Source organism: Pecten maximus, chromosome 1, assembly GCF_902652985.1.
Source record: "Pecten maximus chromosome 1, xPecMax1.1, whole genome shotgun sequence".
Lineage (NCBI taxonomy): Eukaryota > Metazoa > Mollusca > Bivalvia > Pectinida > Pectinidae > Pecten > Pecten maximus.
In genome coordinates this window covers 47,396,550-47,413,875 of record NC_047015.1, presented here as the reverse complement: position 1 = coordinate 47,413,875, position 17,326 = coordinate 47,396,550, and the positions used below count along the sequence as shown (strand labels likewise).

The window sequence follows — 17,326 nt, the reverse complement described above, 5'->3', positions numbered from 1 at the left end:
ACATTTGATCAACTTTAAAATCAAGTAAAGCATTTAAAAATCTATTTCGTTTCATTCTCAGGTAACTCTTGTTTTCTTCTATTTCAGGTTGAAAATCACTGTTATCCCTCCCCAGTACTACTAATCCTTGCAATTATGTACGCCAGCACTGGCAGCAGTCAGGTATACACTGTGACCAACCATTTATCAAATTGAATATAATATATATATATTTTTTTAATTTCTTAGCAGAGTTTTTATTAGCTTAATTTTTAAAGCTTTTCGAAATGTATCCTCACATAATACAGATAACATGCGTGCCGATCCATTGGAGTCGTCAGCCGAGTCCATCCTTCGTTGAATGTTTCAACCCCTATCTCGGAACACTCTCTGGATGGGGGAGGGGGTTCCACAGTGGTGATCAATCAACGGTTGGCTTCCAGGTACTCTCTTCTCTCATCCTCCAAACCAAACTGGAGGCACCTTCAGCTGCTTGGGCGAGCCTCTGTACTGCTCTTCGCATTTCAAGGCTTGTCATTCCCAGCGCGCTGAGCGTCCTCCACACTGACTGCAGGAAAAACTCTACACTCAACCTCCACAGGAAAGTTCCATATTTACCAGCCCTGCTTCCGTACCACGTACAAACATTCTAATAGGGTTTCATTTGATTGGTTTAATGTGACACTGTAGGAAATAGGAACCTCCTTAATGTTAGATTTTAACTCGATTGTCTCCGTACTCAACAGTCGTACCTTGCAATTGATAAAAAACCACATGACCCTTCCCCTACACTGCTTTAGCATTTCACAATTTTAGTATCAATTAATTTTAATTGTTACATTGTTGTAGATACCTGACTGCTTCATCATATGCTTAAAACATTGATTTTGCAATGGAATCAAAGCAATGTCGAGTGAATTTCGACTTGATCAAGTTGTTTCCCTCCAGTCGATGCACAACAAATCTTCATGTTAGGACGACTGTTGGAAACTCAAGAACTAAGCGGTATCCCTGCCGCTACCTTTCGCAAGGTTTTCAAACTTTTATACCCAGATACAACTTATAATAGTTCAAAACGGCTCCCCGATTTGGGAAAGAAGAATGTGCTATGCCATGAAAATGCCATGAACGTCTTGATTTGCCTAGGAGGAGGAGGAGATCAAATCTAGTAAGGGTCGTGGAGTACTTGCCCTCGACTGCTATATTATATAGGTGTTTTCTCCATTCGGCGTTACTGGATAGATCACGATGGAGGAGCTATTATTAACTTCTAAAATATTCATGCTAATCAGGTGTATGCTTGGAGCTGATCGATATCTACATTCTTTTAATTCAACTTTTAGCACAAACAGGAGGAGTTATCTCATACTTTTACCGTTAACGAAACTGAATTACATAGACATAATCACGATGAACTGATATGTTTGTCTTCGAGAATCTGGAAAATATATTTACAGTATTTCCGTGCTCTTGCGATTGCCTGGAATAGCCGTCCAGCAAATCTCGTTCGAAAGGCTATATTACGGATTTTTGAAATGCATGATTGCACTCTAGTAACCAAACAGATGTTAATGCAAAGGTATTAAACATGTAGAAGGACGAACTAGCTTTAAGATGTAGTTTATTTCAATGCAGAAGGGCGAACCAGCTTTAAGATGCAGTTTATTTCAATGTAGAAGGGCGAACCAGCTTTAAGATGCAGTTTATTTCAATGTAGAAGGACGAACCAGCTTTAGATGAAGTTTATTGTAATGTAGAAGGACGAAACAGCTTAAGATGTAGTTTATTTCAATGCAGAAGGGCGAACCAGCTTTAAGATGCAGTTTATTGTAATGTAGAAGGAAGAACCAGCTTTAAGATGCAGTTTATTGTAATGTAGAAGGACGAAACAGCTCAAGATGCAGTTTATTACAATATAGAAGGACGAAACAGCTCAAGATGCAGTTTATTACAATGTAGAAGGACGAACCAGCTTTAGATGTAGTTTATTTCAATATAGAAGGACGAAACAGCTTAAGATGCAGTTTATTACAATGTAGAAGGACGAACCAGCTTTAGATGTAGTTTATTTCAATATAGAAGGACGAAACAGCTTAAGATGCAGTTTATTACAATGTAGAAGGACGAACCAGCTTTAAGATGCAGTTTATTTCAATGTAGAAGGGCGAACCAGCTTTAAGATGCAGTTTATTTCAATATAGAAGGACGAAACAGCTCAAGATGCAGTTTACCTAGATGTAGTAGGACGAACTAGCTGTATGATGCAGTTTATTCAATGTAGAAGGGCGAACCAGCTTTAGATGCAGTTTATTTCAATGTAGAAGGACGAACCAGCTTTAGATGTAGTTTATTGTAATGTAGAAGGACGAACCAGCTGTTTGATGCAGTTTATTTCAATGTAGAAGGACGAACCAGCTTAAAGATGCAGTTTATTTCAATATAGAAGGACGAAACAGCTTTAGACGCAGTTTACCTAGATGTAGTAGGACGAACTAGCTGTATGATGCAGTTTATTCAATGTAGAAGGGCGAACCAGCTTTAGATGCAGTTTATCATAATGTAGAAGGAAGAACCAGCTGTATGATGCAGTTTATTTAACGCAGAAGGACGAACCAGCTTTAAGATGCAGTTTATAACAATGTAGAAGGACGAACCAGCTTTAAGATGCAGTTTATTATAATGTAGACGGACGAACCAGCTTTAAGATGCAGTTTATTTCAACGTAGAAGGACGAACCAGCTTTAGATGCAGTTTGTTTTAACGTAGAAGGTCGAACCAGCTTTAGATGCAGTTAATTACAATGTAGAAGGACGAACCAGCTTTAAGATGCAGTGTATTACAATGTAGAAGGACGAACCAGCTTTAGATGCAGTTTATTTTAACGTTAAAGGAAGAACCTGATTTAAGATGCAGTTTATTACAATGTAGAAGGGCGAACCAGCTTTAGATGTAGTTTATTTTAACGTAGAAGGACGAAACAACTTAAGATGTAGTTTATTGTAATGTAGAAGGAAGAACCAGCTTTAGATGCAGTTTATTTTAACGTAGAAGGGCGAACCAGCTTTAGATGCAGTTTATTTTAACGTAGAAGGTCGAACCAGCTTTAGATGCAGTTTATTACAATGTAGAAGGACGAACCAGCTTTAAGATGCAGTTTATTGTAATGTAGAAGGAAGAACCAGCTTTAAGATGCAGTTTATTTCAATGTAGAAGGGCGAACCAGCTTTAAGATGCAGTTTATTTCAATGTAGAAGGACGAACCAGCTTTAAGATGCAGTTTATTTCAATATAGAAGGACGAAACAGCTCTAGATGCAGTTTACCTAGATGTAGTAGGACGAACTAGCTGTATGATGCAGTTTATTTCAATGTAGAAGGACGAACCAGCTTTAGATGTAGTTTATTGTAATGTAGAAGGACGAACCAGCTGTATGATGCAGTTTATTTCAATGTAGAAGGACGAACCAGCTTAAAGATGCAGTTTATTTCAATATAGAAGGACGAAACAGCTTTAGATGCAGTTTACCTAGATGTAGTAGGACGAACTAGCTGTATGATGCAGGTTATTTAATGTAGAAGGGCGAACCAGCTTTAGATGCAGTTTATTTTGATGTAGAAGGACGAACCAGCTTTAGATGCAGTTTATCATAATGTAGAAGGACGAACCAGCTGTATGATGCAGTTTATTTTAACGCAGAAGGACGAACCAGCTTTAAGATGCAGTTTATTACAATGTAGAAGGACGAACCACCTTTAAGATGCAGTTTTATTATAATGTAGACGGACGAACCAGATTTAGATGCAGTATATTTCAATGTAGAAGGACGAACCAGCTGTATGATGCAGTTTATTTTAACGCAGAAGGACGAACCAGCTTTAAGATGCAGTTTTATTATAATGTAGACGGACGAACCACCTTTAAGATGCAGTTTTATTATAATGTAGAAGGACGAACCAGCTTAAGATGTAGTTTATTGTAATGTAGAAGGACGAACCAGCTTTAAGATGCAGTTTATTACAATGTAGAAGGACGAACCAGCTTTAGATGCAGTTTATTTTAACGTTAAAGGAAGAACCTGATTTAAGATGCAGTTTATTACAATGTAGAAGGTCGAACCAGCTTTAGATGCAGTTTATTATAATGTAGAAGGACGAACCAGCTTAAGATGTAGTTTATTGTAATGTAGAAGGACGAACCAGCTGTATGATGCAGTTTATTTTAATGTAGAAGGACGAACCAGCTTTAGATGCAGTTTATTTTAATGTAGAAGGGCGAACCAGCTTTAGATGCAGTTTATTATAATGTAGGAGGGCAAAACAGCTTTAAGATGCAGTTTATTTTAATGTATAAGGACGAACAAGCTTTAGATGAAGTTTATTTTAACGTAGAAGGACGAACCAGCTTTAGATGCAGTTTATTTTAACGTTGAAGGAAGAACCTGATTTAAGATGCATTTTATTTTAACGTCAAAGGGCACCAGCTGTATGATGCAGTTTATTCAATGAAGAAGGACGAACCAGCGGTACGATGCATTTTTTTCTCTTCCAATATAAATCTAAATTTGTCTTGAACGGCGTCTTTTGCCGTTTGTACCGTTATTTGAATGACTTGCAGAAGTTTGAATGAAATGCTTACCTCGCGACAAATGTTTGGTTTCCATACTATCCTACCTTCAGTGTTTCCATGTACCAGTTGATGCGATATTCATTGGTTATTATTACTAAAATCAAGATTTCGTTGATAAATTTAAACTGCTGACAAAGTTTACAACACAAAATTTCCAGATGGAGGTTGATAGGAAAATTTTAACCTCGACACCATGGCCTTATTGGGGAATATCCTATGGCCTTATTCGATATGAAGTTGGACTTATTTGACGCTCCAAGGGCACAGAGAAAATATCACCAGAGAGCGTAACTCATTCACATTTCGGTGATGTGGATTAAATGACGACAGAGCATTTTCTATAAACTAGAATTTATTTCAAATTTCAAATTAAATATGCTGTATATATTGAGTATATGATATGGCACAGAGTAATACAATGCAAGTGTTTTAACACACTATACTTGTACAACATCATTAATACAAATCCAGTTTGGAATTAATCTTTTGTCCAATTGCACCGTTTATAATTATATATTTGGTGACTTCGATTTAGACACGAGTTATTTCTTAGAATAAATGCAAGTTTTGATGGTGTTTAGGTTATGTAGACATCACCTACACACCTCTTGATAATAAATGCAAATTTCAATGGCAATTCGGAAATGAAACCAAACAGTTTCATAACCTGAATATATATGCCTGGGTGTTATGATCGCCACTTTGTGGCCCGGAATGGCTCCACAAAGATCATGTGTGTATCACTGTGTCTCCGTCGGGCCTTTCTGTGAGTCATCCGCAACACCGCTTGTCATGGTGCTCTTAGGACCCTGTTCGCTTTGCGGACTGAGGACTATGCTGAACACAGACGGTTTTTGAACGTTTAATTTCTGTCCGTTTAGCGATTGAGGATTCTGAAATACAAATCTGAAAACATGAACACATGCAGTTGATAGTTGCCGTGTTCCAAATTTGACATACCCGCGATGACATTTTGTGTTTTATTTTTAACCAAATTGACAACAGGATTCTCAAATAAAGCTGTACTCGACAACCTGAAACGTATCAATATCCCATGATGAAATGTTAATAAATTTCATATAAATCTCACTTTTCATGCTGAATGCAATATTACCTGTGCAAAATGGCTGCCAGTACAGCGCCCCCTGCTGGTCCTACCCAGTACACATAGTGGTAAGGCCATGGGTTCACTGAAACGACTGCCGAGGCTACAACTGCCGGGCCGAAACTTCGGGCGGGGTTCATGGAGGCACCAGTCGTACTACCTCTGTAACGCATATATACAAAGATTAAATTAGTAGAAAATACATTTTCGGTTGGTATACGATAACATAATGAATCACTCTTGCTTATTGCAGATGGTCTGTGCATATATAATAGACTAGATTACACGCTCCCTATTGCTTATTGCAGATGTTCTTTGCATATATAGACTAGATTGCGATTGTACCCCACCAATTGCTTCTTGCAGAAGTTCTGTGCATTTATCAGATTGCACGCCTCACCTCCCCACCTCCCCAACCGGTACGCTAGGTACTCCAGTCTATTTTGTTTTAAATGGAAGCATGATGTTGGAATGAGACAACTTACGCAGCCATGATGTCTGCCGCTACGGACAATCCAATTGCGAAAGGTGCAAAGTCATTTTTGGTTTCCTTATTCACAGCGTTCATGATGACCGAGAGGACAAGGATGGTTGTGAGGATTACCTCCCCCAGTATGGCCCAGCCGGCGTCTGTTTGGGGGATGTGTGCCCCTCCACCCATGGCGTTGAATATGTCACCCTTAACTATAGCCTATAACCAAAGTGATACTCCGTTTATATAAACATATAAATATGGCATTTCATTGATATTGACATCATCACGTGGTCCAAGGCATTTATAATTGATATTAATAATGCATACATTTGTTAGGGTTATAAAGTAGCTTTGTTTTAACTATTTGATATTTTTCGATATCGGTGACACAGTCTTGCAAGAAAACATACCGGAGTCTTGCCTTTAAGTAATGTTGCAGGTTGCCTCCAGAATTGAATCCTAGATGTCGAAACATCATATTAAAAGTTCAATGAATTCATCTTCAATAATATTCATAAAACAAAAGCACCAAGCCTTTGTTATCAATCGAAGTTTCTATATAATATGCCTCCACTAGCAAACGATGCGATGACATAAGTAACTTTAAGGATAATATTTTTCAACGTTTAACCTATAAAGTAGTGTAAAGCAAATCGTTTAACTGAACGTTACAAGGTATTTTTCTTTTCTTTTTTGAATTTACATGGACACTGTCCACTACCGACAATGTTATCGATTAAAAGGAAGAGCCAAACTTATTGTGTCAGATGCACGACCATAATTGTTTCGACGGTCGCCATGGTAACTAAGACAATGGTTTACGACAGCAGTACATGAGACACCTAAATATGTTTTTCATACATTATTGTTAACACGTGTGTGATAGAGGATTGATGGGGACTTCCGTTCTGAATAAAGTTTCATATTCATCTTTGACATCAAAATAAATCTGTATATATCAGTATTGCACATCAACTACACTATTACCCAATGGAAATTTATGTTGTTGTTTTTTTATAAAGCCCCTAACAAAAGCAACATATTTCTGGCTGAAATTGAAGAAAATAGTGAAGGGGAGGGGGTAATGACCAACATGGGAACGAAAAATGTCTTGCATTAAAGGAGATATCAACACATTTCTTTAATGATTTCAGCAAACAAATAGGTTAATACACGTTTAAAACATTCAAACCTTGCAAACCAGTCATTTCATTTCGCATGTTTGGTAGCACTATATGGCCTCACTGTTCTGACCAAGAATGACAACACTAGACATTTCGGTTATGCAGAAAGTATCCTTTCGGCGTTATACATATTTGACCCCGTGACGCTGTTTAAACTTGGATCATAAGTTATTTCTGTTTGTATATCTAGTAGTCATCTCGACAAGCTAGTAAACAAAATTCTGTGACTTGCACTTTTCGGTTTTTCAGAAGCAATCGTTTGAAATTTGTTCACCCGAAAAACAGAAAAAAATCAATCTTTATTGACTATAGATCAAGGAAACACCTATATTGATAGTTACGTGAGTAAAACAGTTTCATCCTTACCCTAGCGAATGCCGCTCCAAGCATTCCCCCGAGGATCTGACTCACGGCGTAGGCGATCGTAAGAACGATGGAGAGACCGCCTGCCAGACATACTCCCAGGGACACGGCCGGGTTGAAGTGACCACCGCTAAAAACAAGACAATACAATATCAGGTCGTGTAGTGTCTTGATAAGGAAAGTAACATAGTGCATTTGTACAGCATATGATCGTACGTGCCTGGAATTTTGTCTAAGTCCCTTTTTTCTTGCTGGACTGTTTAATTCTCACAGCAAGCCATACCAAGCTGCACATGTGAAAAATCACACGAGAAAAGACATAAAATATGCAAAAACCACATGTTTTTTGTTGTCTTAAAATAATTGCATATTTGACAAGAGATTCACGAAGGTGTTTATTTGCAGGAATCATTTGAACAAAAAACTAACAACTCGCTAAGAAGCAGGTCGTTTTTTTGCAAAAAACAGATTTATGGCAAATCGCAGGTAAATGCATCATAATGACACATACATACAGCAATTATAGTTATTCAATTGTGAAACTGACCTGATTTTTCCGAGGCCCATGATGAGGAGAGCGATGGTCAGCCCGTGTGCCAGGCCTACTGTTGCGAGGCTAGCGCCCGGCTGCGTGGCGGACATCACACCAATAAAAACGAACAGTGTTGTCCCTATAAACTCAGCCAGAACTGGACGTACGTACGTCCGAAAAGGACCAACATCGTAATCTTTGCCGTTGTGCACCAAATGATTTAGTTCTGCCATTGTGTTAAAGTCACTCATCTGCTCAATTGCAATTGGACTATATATGCGATTTATCCCGTCCCAGAAAGTCCCACCGGTATGTCTCACAGGTGTATCATGTGAGATCACGTCGTGTCTCGTGTCATGTCAATTATTTGTCCTAAAGATACCGATACCCAGGTCACACAATATAGTGTTGTATGGGGTCATCATCTCGGTTCAACTATTAACGATTCATTACCTTTTTATTACCTATACCAGAACGCTAGGGCAGTTGTTCCTATAATGTAATATAACGTTCGTGAGATCCGTATGTAACGGAAGCCAGATGCAAGGGAAGTGTAGATAATCAAACTTCATGGAAATGTTAATTCAGAAGGTTAAATAGCAATAAGTGGTAAATGGTGTAGTTGTTGTAGATAATGCAAATAATATAGACTTCCACCATGGCCAGTAACACATGTGAACTCTGCTGCAGACAGTTTGATATTAACATTATGCCTCGCTCTAATGAAATGTAATCTAAATTTACTTATTAGTATCCATGTTAAAAAAAAAACCTGTTCCCATTATCGCGATTTTCGAAAAAAAAAGATATCGACTACAAACAACACGGTTTTGAGAGATGCAGGTTGATGAAGGCCACAGGAAATTTTAATCGTCGACATCTCATTTGGAAATTCATTTTCCTTGTGAAAAAATCAAGTAAGACGTGTTCGATGCTTGCTGATATGCCTGGTGGTTCCGTTGTCACCACCATAGTTCTTAATTTGAGTAACTGATTTAACGCAGAGTTCACCTATATTTACAAGGCAGGTGTCGTTGATAAAGACAAGATGTATATCCTTGCGAAACACCTGGTCTTATTCTCGTTGTACTTTTTCAATGGTCTCCATGCAAAACTGTCCTCGCTTAATCGATTTTGCGTTATAATTACTATTTCAATATCTCTGTTTTTTTTTTGTATTAGTTCAAGCTTATAGTAAATATACAAGACCGTTAATGTTTCGATCTAAACATTGTGTCTAGTTGAAATTAATGCACATACCTATATTAGTGATACAGTATTTCCGTAGCTCTTATACCTATTGTCACAAAGATTTACGTTGTACAGTGACATTTTTAAAGAGGCCGTTATCTCCGTACTAACAGATAAAATATCTAAGATGCTCCATATCGTACTAACACCTAATCCTTCAGTATCTACACGTGTATACGATAAAGAGGTTTGCTTGTACATTACATTTATATGCATAGTCTTAAGCGCTCGACTCGGTGTTCTATACTATAAACAAACTTATCCATTTTTATCAATGATACAAATCAAAATTAAAAGGAAAATCTTATTTTGAAAAGGAAGCCAGCATTTCAGTTTCATGACTGCCTGTCTCCATTAGTCCGTTAATATTTAAGCATTGATGTCATTTATTTTTAGTTTCATCGGGGTATGAAAAAAAGTTTGTTTGCAAACTGTAAGAATCCACATACCCCGATGAAACTAAAGTAGGTAGGGTTCAATACTCTCAGCCTCTTTATAACAGATCTTTGAATCGCATATAACGCTTGCTATAATTCACACTAGATCTACTATAAAGTTTTATCGGTATTTATCGAGCAATGTCACATGGTAGTTAAATGCTTAAGATTTGAATCGTATTGACACGGAGTTTATAGCCGTTTTATAAATGAAAAAGCTTTGCAGGCAAAATCATATTACCCTCTAGTGCGATATGGTGCACTATAGGAAATTTAACACTTGAATAAAAAAAACCAATGATATATGATGTATTATGCAAATGTAAAAAAAATCATCCCAGAGAATATGATACAGTTTATTCCAAAGAACAATATTCAGATACAGACATGTTTCGTCCTTTACAAGTCGTATATAGTTCAAGATAAAATATATTACGTAATATTCAACCACAAAAGTCTGTACCAGATCATGGACCCTGATATAGATACTTTATCTGTATAGTCTATGGTCAAGGGGTGTCGACAAAAATAATAAAAAAAAACCACGTGTTTCACCGTGTGACATAGCAATATCTAGCAAGGTTAAATCCTAGGGATCATACAGTACTTCATGACATGCGCCAGTGTATTCAGTCCTGCGCATTGTCACTCCGTTTATGGGAGACTGAATATTACATATGACTTACTCTCACAAAACGATCTAAATTCACTTGAACATGTTTAGACTTCATCCGATACTGTATTATTGTATATTTTTATCCTTTAACCTGGTAAAAAAGCTTTAGTAGAATACTTTTTTTTACAAGTTCCAGCTTTTCCGATATATGAAATTCCTAGTAAACACAGTAAATAGCTTACAGATCAAATAAAATGGAAATAAGAAAAATAACACTTCTTAATCAGTATATCAAATGTTGAAATTGAACACGAGAAAGTTACAATTTAGACACTGATGTCTGATTGGGGCAACCAATGGCAAATTTAGTGAAATATTAACAAACATTTCATGGCCGTTTAATATGATATATATCATTTGAAAATTTAAACGGCAGGTGGTTTTGGTAACGGGGGAAATGATGCTGATGTGTCCGAGTCCGTTCCAGTTTCGGATTCTGTAGTGCTGTCAGACGAAGAATCCGTTTCGTATGTCTCCTCATTGTGTCCAATCATCGCATTTTCTTTGGTCATCAAATTATGATTTGGATGTTGCAGTAGAGTTGGAGCAGACGGCAATTTTGGCAGGGAAGGTTGTTGGTCTAGCCTTCCTGTGAATGACCTGTTTGCCGATACCGTTATAGCGAGGTCTGGCTGTTGCCGAGAAGGGGATGTCCGAAACTGTGGAGACCTGGGAGGCGATGGTGACCCAGCCGGTGGTAGCGTGCTCGATAATTGTTTCTCTAGGGTTGAACTCGATTGTTGGTATTGGTTTATAGAAATTCCAGATCTACAATTGTCAGAAAATCTATACAGGATGTATTGTCGACATAATAAGACGTAATTGTAAATTATATTGTACCTCAAAGAGACAAAACAATATACGCAAGTAGATTAAGAAATATATGTACATGTATCTGTTTTCAGGAATACATGTATAGGGTTCATTCCCTTTTAGGAAAATCACTCATCGAAATATCTAAATATTCTTTATGATACCTTAAATCAACATAACTATAAAACATTATTACCAAATTACCCCAGTTCTTCTTATGGCAGCGTGACATTAATTTCATTTAACATAAATTTCCATGTCGGGTGTTAACTATGAAGCAGGATAACACCTGCTTATTCCTTCTTGTACATTTCAGTATTCGCATATGATACCATTGTTTTATCGATTTTGAGGTATAACTACGGTTTTGTTTTCATGATGTTTTTTTTATGTCATTTAACTCTAGTCAGTTAGAGGGCCAATGTTCTTATAAATGCTCAATGATAAAGACAATGGTATGCGAGAAATCCCGGCTAAATACAAATCACTGCTACATTTACCATTTTGGAATTATTTCAATCCTATAACAAGATATCATAGACGGATTTTGATATCAACCATTCTTGGATTTTCAGGAAATTGACGAAAGATTGACGTTTTCCTTCGTCGTCATGCTTTCTCAATCGCTATAAAAATTAACCATGCACTGTTAGGAAGCAACCTTTTATGCCATTTTCGAAATCCATACGGAAGATTATTAGAAATGGCTATAACAAAATTCAATTCATCAAATCATATTGATTATGTCATATAGTAGTTAAACTCCTGAACCCAATACAAAATTTACATGATGATAAACAACGTATTTTGATATCACTCACCTGAGCTGATCCTTTGATATCTCATGAGTTGACCTGTGCGTCCAGCTGATAGGCGGCGGAGGTGGATGATCGTCACTAAATATAAAAGGTTTTAGGTCAGGAATGCAGTTTTATGCTTAAGGGACCACAGAACCAAATCAAAAATAGATTTTGGGTTTTCCCCGCTTGAGCAGAAGATTTAATAGGAAGGTGAATACATCGGGGCCTACTGATTGGATATTTAGGTAAGAGAAGGTTCCAAAGTTTTAATGTGTGGGCTGGGCAATACATGTAGATGTAAATTTATAGAAAAAAGGTTATTTATTTTCTTGCCTGTTTTTATCATAGGGAGTTAATTAAGTGTGTATTTTGTTGAAAATTTAGGTGAATTTTTAGTGCTGAATTCAATACAAGATGGTGGCCCCCATATAAAAAAAGTTCAAATTGGTAGAATTTTTAATCATTCTAATTACAAGGTTTCCGAGATAACATTCTTCAAAATTATGGCTAGTGGACCAGTGTTGAAAACTCCATTTAAGCAGGACAGTGGTAAACGTTAACATTATCGTCTATGGGAAATCATTTGGTTCCGTGGTTCCATAAGTCGATACTCTTTTGGTTTTGTGAGCAGTATGCTCAGGATAAACATGGCACGATAGTGATTTCAAGTAATACATGATATATGTATATAGGGACGTTAACGTCATGATGAACTGTTTGACTTAATTAAAATAAAAATTAAAAAAAAGTCTCAAGCAATATCTTTGTTATGCATCAACACATGCACGCGATTTGTGCATTTGCGATGAATGCTTAAAGTGAGAGAACCCCCTGGGCTGACAACCAACATATAACGGACAATAGGAGATATTTTGTTTTGAAATGTAGGAAACCCCGCCAGTACGAGCAAGCATTAAGATGTTTTGCATAATGCGATTGCTTATTCACATAAAAAAGCGTGTACCTTAGTAACTGGTCATCGTTGATGTTGTCTCTAGTGCTTTGTGTTCCGTGGAGAATTACTGTAGACCTCCTTGGTGTGTCGCATCCAGTGATGTCTTCCTGAGGACTTTGTGTACCGCGGAGGTATACTGAAGATCTCCTTGGAATTTCGTTATCGTTGATTTCATCTCTAGCGCTGAATGTCCCATGGAGAGTTACTGAAGACCTCTTAGGGATTTCTTGACCGTTGATGTCATCTCTAGCGCTATGTGTACCGCGGACAGTTACTGAAGATCTCCTAGGAATTCCATCATCGTTGATATCATCTCTAGCGCCGAGTGTCTCACGGAGAGTTACTGAAGATCTCCTAGGAATTTCATCACCGTTGATGTCATCTCTAGCGCTCTGTGTATCATGGATAGTTACTGAAGATCTCCTAGGAATTCCATCACCGTTGATGTCATCTCTAGCGCCGAGTGTCTCACGGAGAGTTAATGAAGATCTCCTAAGAACTTCATCACTGTTGATGTCATTTCTAGCGCTTTGTGTACCACGGAGACTTACTGAAGATCTCCTAGGAATTCCGTCACCGTTGATGTCATCTCTAGCGCCGAGTGTCTCACGGAGAGTTAATGAAGATCTCCTAGGAACTTCATCACTGTTGATGTCATTTCTAGCGCTTTGTGTACTACGGAGACTTACTGAAGATCTCCTAGGAATTCCGTCACCGTTGATGTCATCTCTAGCGCCGAGTGTCTCACGGAGAGTTAATGAAGATCTCCTAGGAAATTCATTGTTTTTGATTTCATCTCTAGCGCTTTGTATACCACTGAGAGTTATTGAAGAATTCCTGACTCCTTGACTCATCATGCTGTGTTGACGTACTTTAAGAAATTGTAATATTCGATAAGTATTACAGCCAAATGCATACGTCACCTACATATACGTACAACATGTGCAAACAACATGACTATCATTTTGGTATTTCTCTTATCGATTAATAATAGCAAAGTGAGCGGGGGCTCTCACATAGGTGCACGTATACACATTTGTACAGGAGTTCGCCAGGTATCATGTACATGCTGTTTTTATTCCAAAAGTGCCTTAGCGCGACCTTTGACCTTTATCCTTTACTGATGACTACCAACACACAAGAAAGTATATACTTTGATGTTGTGATACTCTGATGTGAGTATGCACTAAATCTGTCCCGTGTGACTTTTGACCTTAAGCTTTTGACCAATAACCACCAAACTCTAATCAAACGTATAACATGATGGTGTGGTGTTATGTTAATTTGGAATATGAACCTAATCTGTCCAGAGGTGAATGGCATAAAGTGTACACAACCTTTCTAATTGAAGTGAAGCTCGACCTTTCACCTTAAAACTTGACCGGTTACAACCTCAGTCTAATCAAGTGTAGCCATTGATAATGTAATGATATGGTGTGAATATTAACCAAATCTGTTTTGGAGTTCATTACATATCGTGTGCATAGATGTTTTCAGATAAAAGTAAAGTACTTTACGATTGACCGATGACAACCAAAATCTAATCGGACGATGTGTGATGATATAGTGTAAATAAAAACAAAATCTGTTTATAACCATTTAAAAAAAGTGATCAGGTGTGACTTTTGACCTTCAACCTTTAACCTTGACTTATGACCACCAAAATCTAAAGATTATCATGGACGCATGCACGCACACATACAAAGTGATTGCTATATATCCCCATTACTAAGTGAGTGGTATAAAACAAGTGATTACTTTATGCTTTTCCCTTTATCAGTGATGTAAAACAATATCTTAATCTTATTTAGGCCAAATATTCAACTCAAGAATAACAGTGCATCAGGCGGCTTAAATATATTTTCTTTTTATTTGTAATTTCATCTTCATTAAAGCTAATTTGAATTCATCAATAAAAATTGTGTCCTGTACCTTATCGTTCAAGGAATGAAAATAACACCATTCCCCCTTTGGATATTATCATTTTAATGAACATATTGCGTATTTGAAGTTATTTGATATCTTTCAACAAATTTTGAACGTCCCACTAAATCCACAATCTGCATCACATATATCATCCTTTAGTGTTACCAAAACCTGGGAAATAGTTCTTGCAATAGGTGTTGATTTATTATATTTTCCATAGAGCTATGGAAAGTAAACACTGATAAATTTGAATTGATCATTTGGTATACAACTTACATGCTGCTGCAGATGGGCCGTGTATACTGGGATGATTATGAATAGATTGAAGGGACTGAATGGTTTCATCCTGTAGAACAAAAAGAGACCATATCTTTATCTTGTAAACAATCTAATTAAAATCAGTCTTCTAATTTCCGCTCATCTACCTTTATGAGTATGCATATTTCTTTCTAAACGTAAATTTAACCCTATAGTAACGTGTATGCAGGTTCAGTTTTTATGAAATAGGAAAGTTTGGCATCAGCAAAATGCATGAAGATATAAAGGCGAATAGAGACAAAATGCACAGTATTAAATCGTTAAATATATTCACTAGTTATCGAAGTCAATACAGCCCCACAGTATATATAGTGTATATATCATTACTCTACCTTTCCTTCATCACCGTCGCCTTCGGAGTTGGACGAAGATTGAAGGTTAATCTCAATATCACCAGGTACAGAACTGTCGGATAATTTGTCATGTGCATCTTTGATATCGACATTGGAATCTCCGTCAGATTCATCAGTTTTTTCGTTGGAAACCAGGTCAGCCTGAAAGAACCATTCTCTTGTCAATGCTGAACTACATGTATTTAAAATATTCAGAGAATCAAAATACCGACATGCAAACGAAGCAAATACAAAGGGTCACACACGGATACAGTGAAAATAACAATTATATACATTAAAACTATTCTAGCGGAAAAAAGAAACGCAAGTTCGGTTTTTCTAATATAACTTGTAGACACGTGGTTAAACACAATTAAATTTCACATTAAGCTACATCCAAGCACTTTGAAAATGTTTTTACAGTTAAAATTCGATGTTGCATGCATTCAGCAGATTTTTCAAGAAAGCGTGCATTCGTGGTACTCTTGCAATTCATGTTCTGGTATATCATTACAAATCGAACATTGGAACAGTACAGGTCAGTTACACAGCATTTCTTTTCGAAGCGATTGTACAGCGAAACGCCGCGATTGAGTGAAATCGATTCGCAACGTCATGAAGCGCAGCAATATAGTGTAAATGAGACAACAATCTCCCGTTTAGCGGACCGTCTCAGAGCTTCAAGGAGATTTGATGACCGTACCAGGAGCGGGCGCCCGCGCATTACGTCGCGACGTCAAGATAGAGGCATACGTCTCTCGCACCTCCGTAACCGATTTCAGACGGCGGCGGTGACAGCATGTCAAGTTGTTGGCACTCATGGTCCGCCACTTACGCAGAGGCGATGTAAACGTCGAATGAAGTGGCTGCTTGCACATGCACCCAATCTGTTTCATTTCGTCCATTAGAGACAAGTGTTGTACACTGACTAGTCTCGCTTTACAGGTCAGATGGACAACAGCGTGTCTATTGACGTCGTGGTGAGCGATAGTCTGACACTTGCATAACGGAAAGCGACAGATTCGGGCGAGGTTCTGTTATGGTATGGACAAGGATATCCCAAGGCGTGAAATTACTTCTCGTGATTATCGATGATAATCTTAAAGCAGTAAGATATCTGGATCTGGTCTTCCTCTTGTCCATTAACGTAACCTTACGTTGCAGCAAAACAAAGCGAGGCCTCATGTTGCCTAGGGTTAGTTGTGATTTCCTGGCTCAAAACAACGTTCCAGTTCTTGATTGGCCACCATATAGTCCAGATATGTCCCTAATCGAGCATTTGTGGGACGAGGTGGACAGGACGGTTAGGAAGCGCGTCAACGTCCCATATAACGTCGCTCAACTCACGCAGGCCGTTATTCAGTTGAATGATATTCCTCAAAGGGCAATAAACACCTTATGGGGTTAATGTTAAGGAGAGCAAGATCAGCGACTGATGTCAGGGGTGGGCATACACGCTACTGATAATGATCAGGAAACGGCGTAGGGTATCCTTGTTTAATGGTATTCACACAAACACCGCATATGATATGACAAAAAAAATCATCAAAATGT

At 37.7% G+C, this 17,326-nt stretch overlaps 2 protein-coding genes across 3 annotated transcripts in view; both read right to left on the bottom strand.

The window, feature by feature from the left end:
- Positions 1-4,938: 4,938 nt before the first annotated feature.
- Positions 4,939-8,574, bottom strand: LOC117336007 (aquaporin-8-like). 2 transcript variants are annotated; one of them, XM_033896336.1, is made up of 5 exons: positions 8,280-8,574; positions 7,736-7,862; positions 6,196-6,401; positions 5,720-5,872; positions 4,939-5,498 (listed from the first exon to the last, which is right to left on the bottom strand). In XM_033896336.1, the coding sequence occupies exons 1-5, from the start codon at positions 8,513-8,515 to the stop codon at positions 5,483-5,485; spliced, it is 738 nt and encodes a 245-aa protein (XP_033752227.1). In that variant the 5' UTR covers positions 8,516-8,574; the 3' UTR covers positions 4,939-5,482. The 2 variants fall into 2 exon arrangements, with proteins under 2 accessions (XP_033752227.1, XP_033752217.1); XM_033896326.1 differs by having other exon boundaries at positions 4,946-5,511.
- Positions 8,575-15,780: 7,206 nt separating this feature from the next.
- LOC117336000 (SCO-spondin-like) overlaps positions 15,781-17,326 on the bottom strand; it is a 30,039-nt gene continuing 28,493 nt past the window's right edge. The window contains exon 24 of the mRNA XM_033896313.1: positions 15,781-15,934. The gene's annotated coding sequence lies outside the window, so the exon portion shown is untranslated. The remainder of the gene's footprint in view (positions 15,935-17,326) is intronic.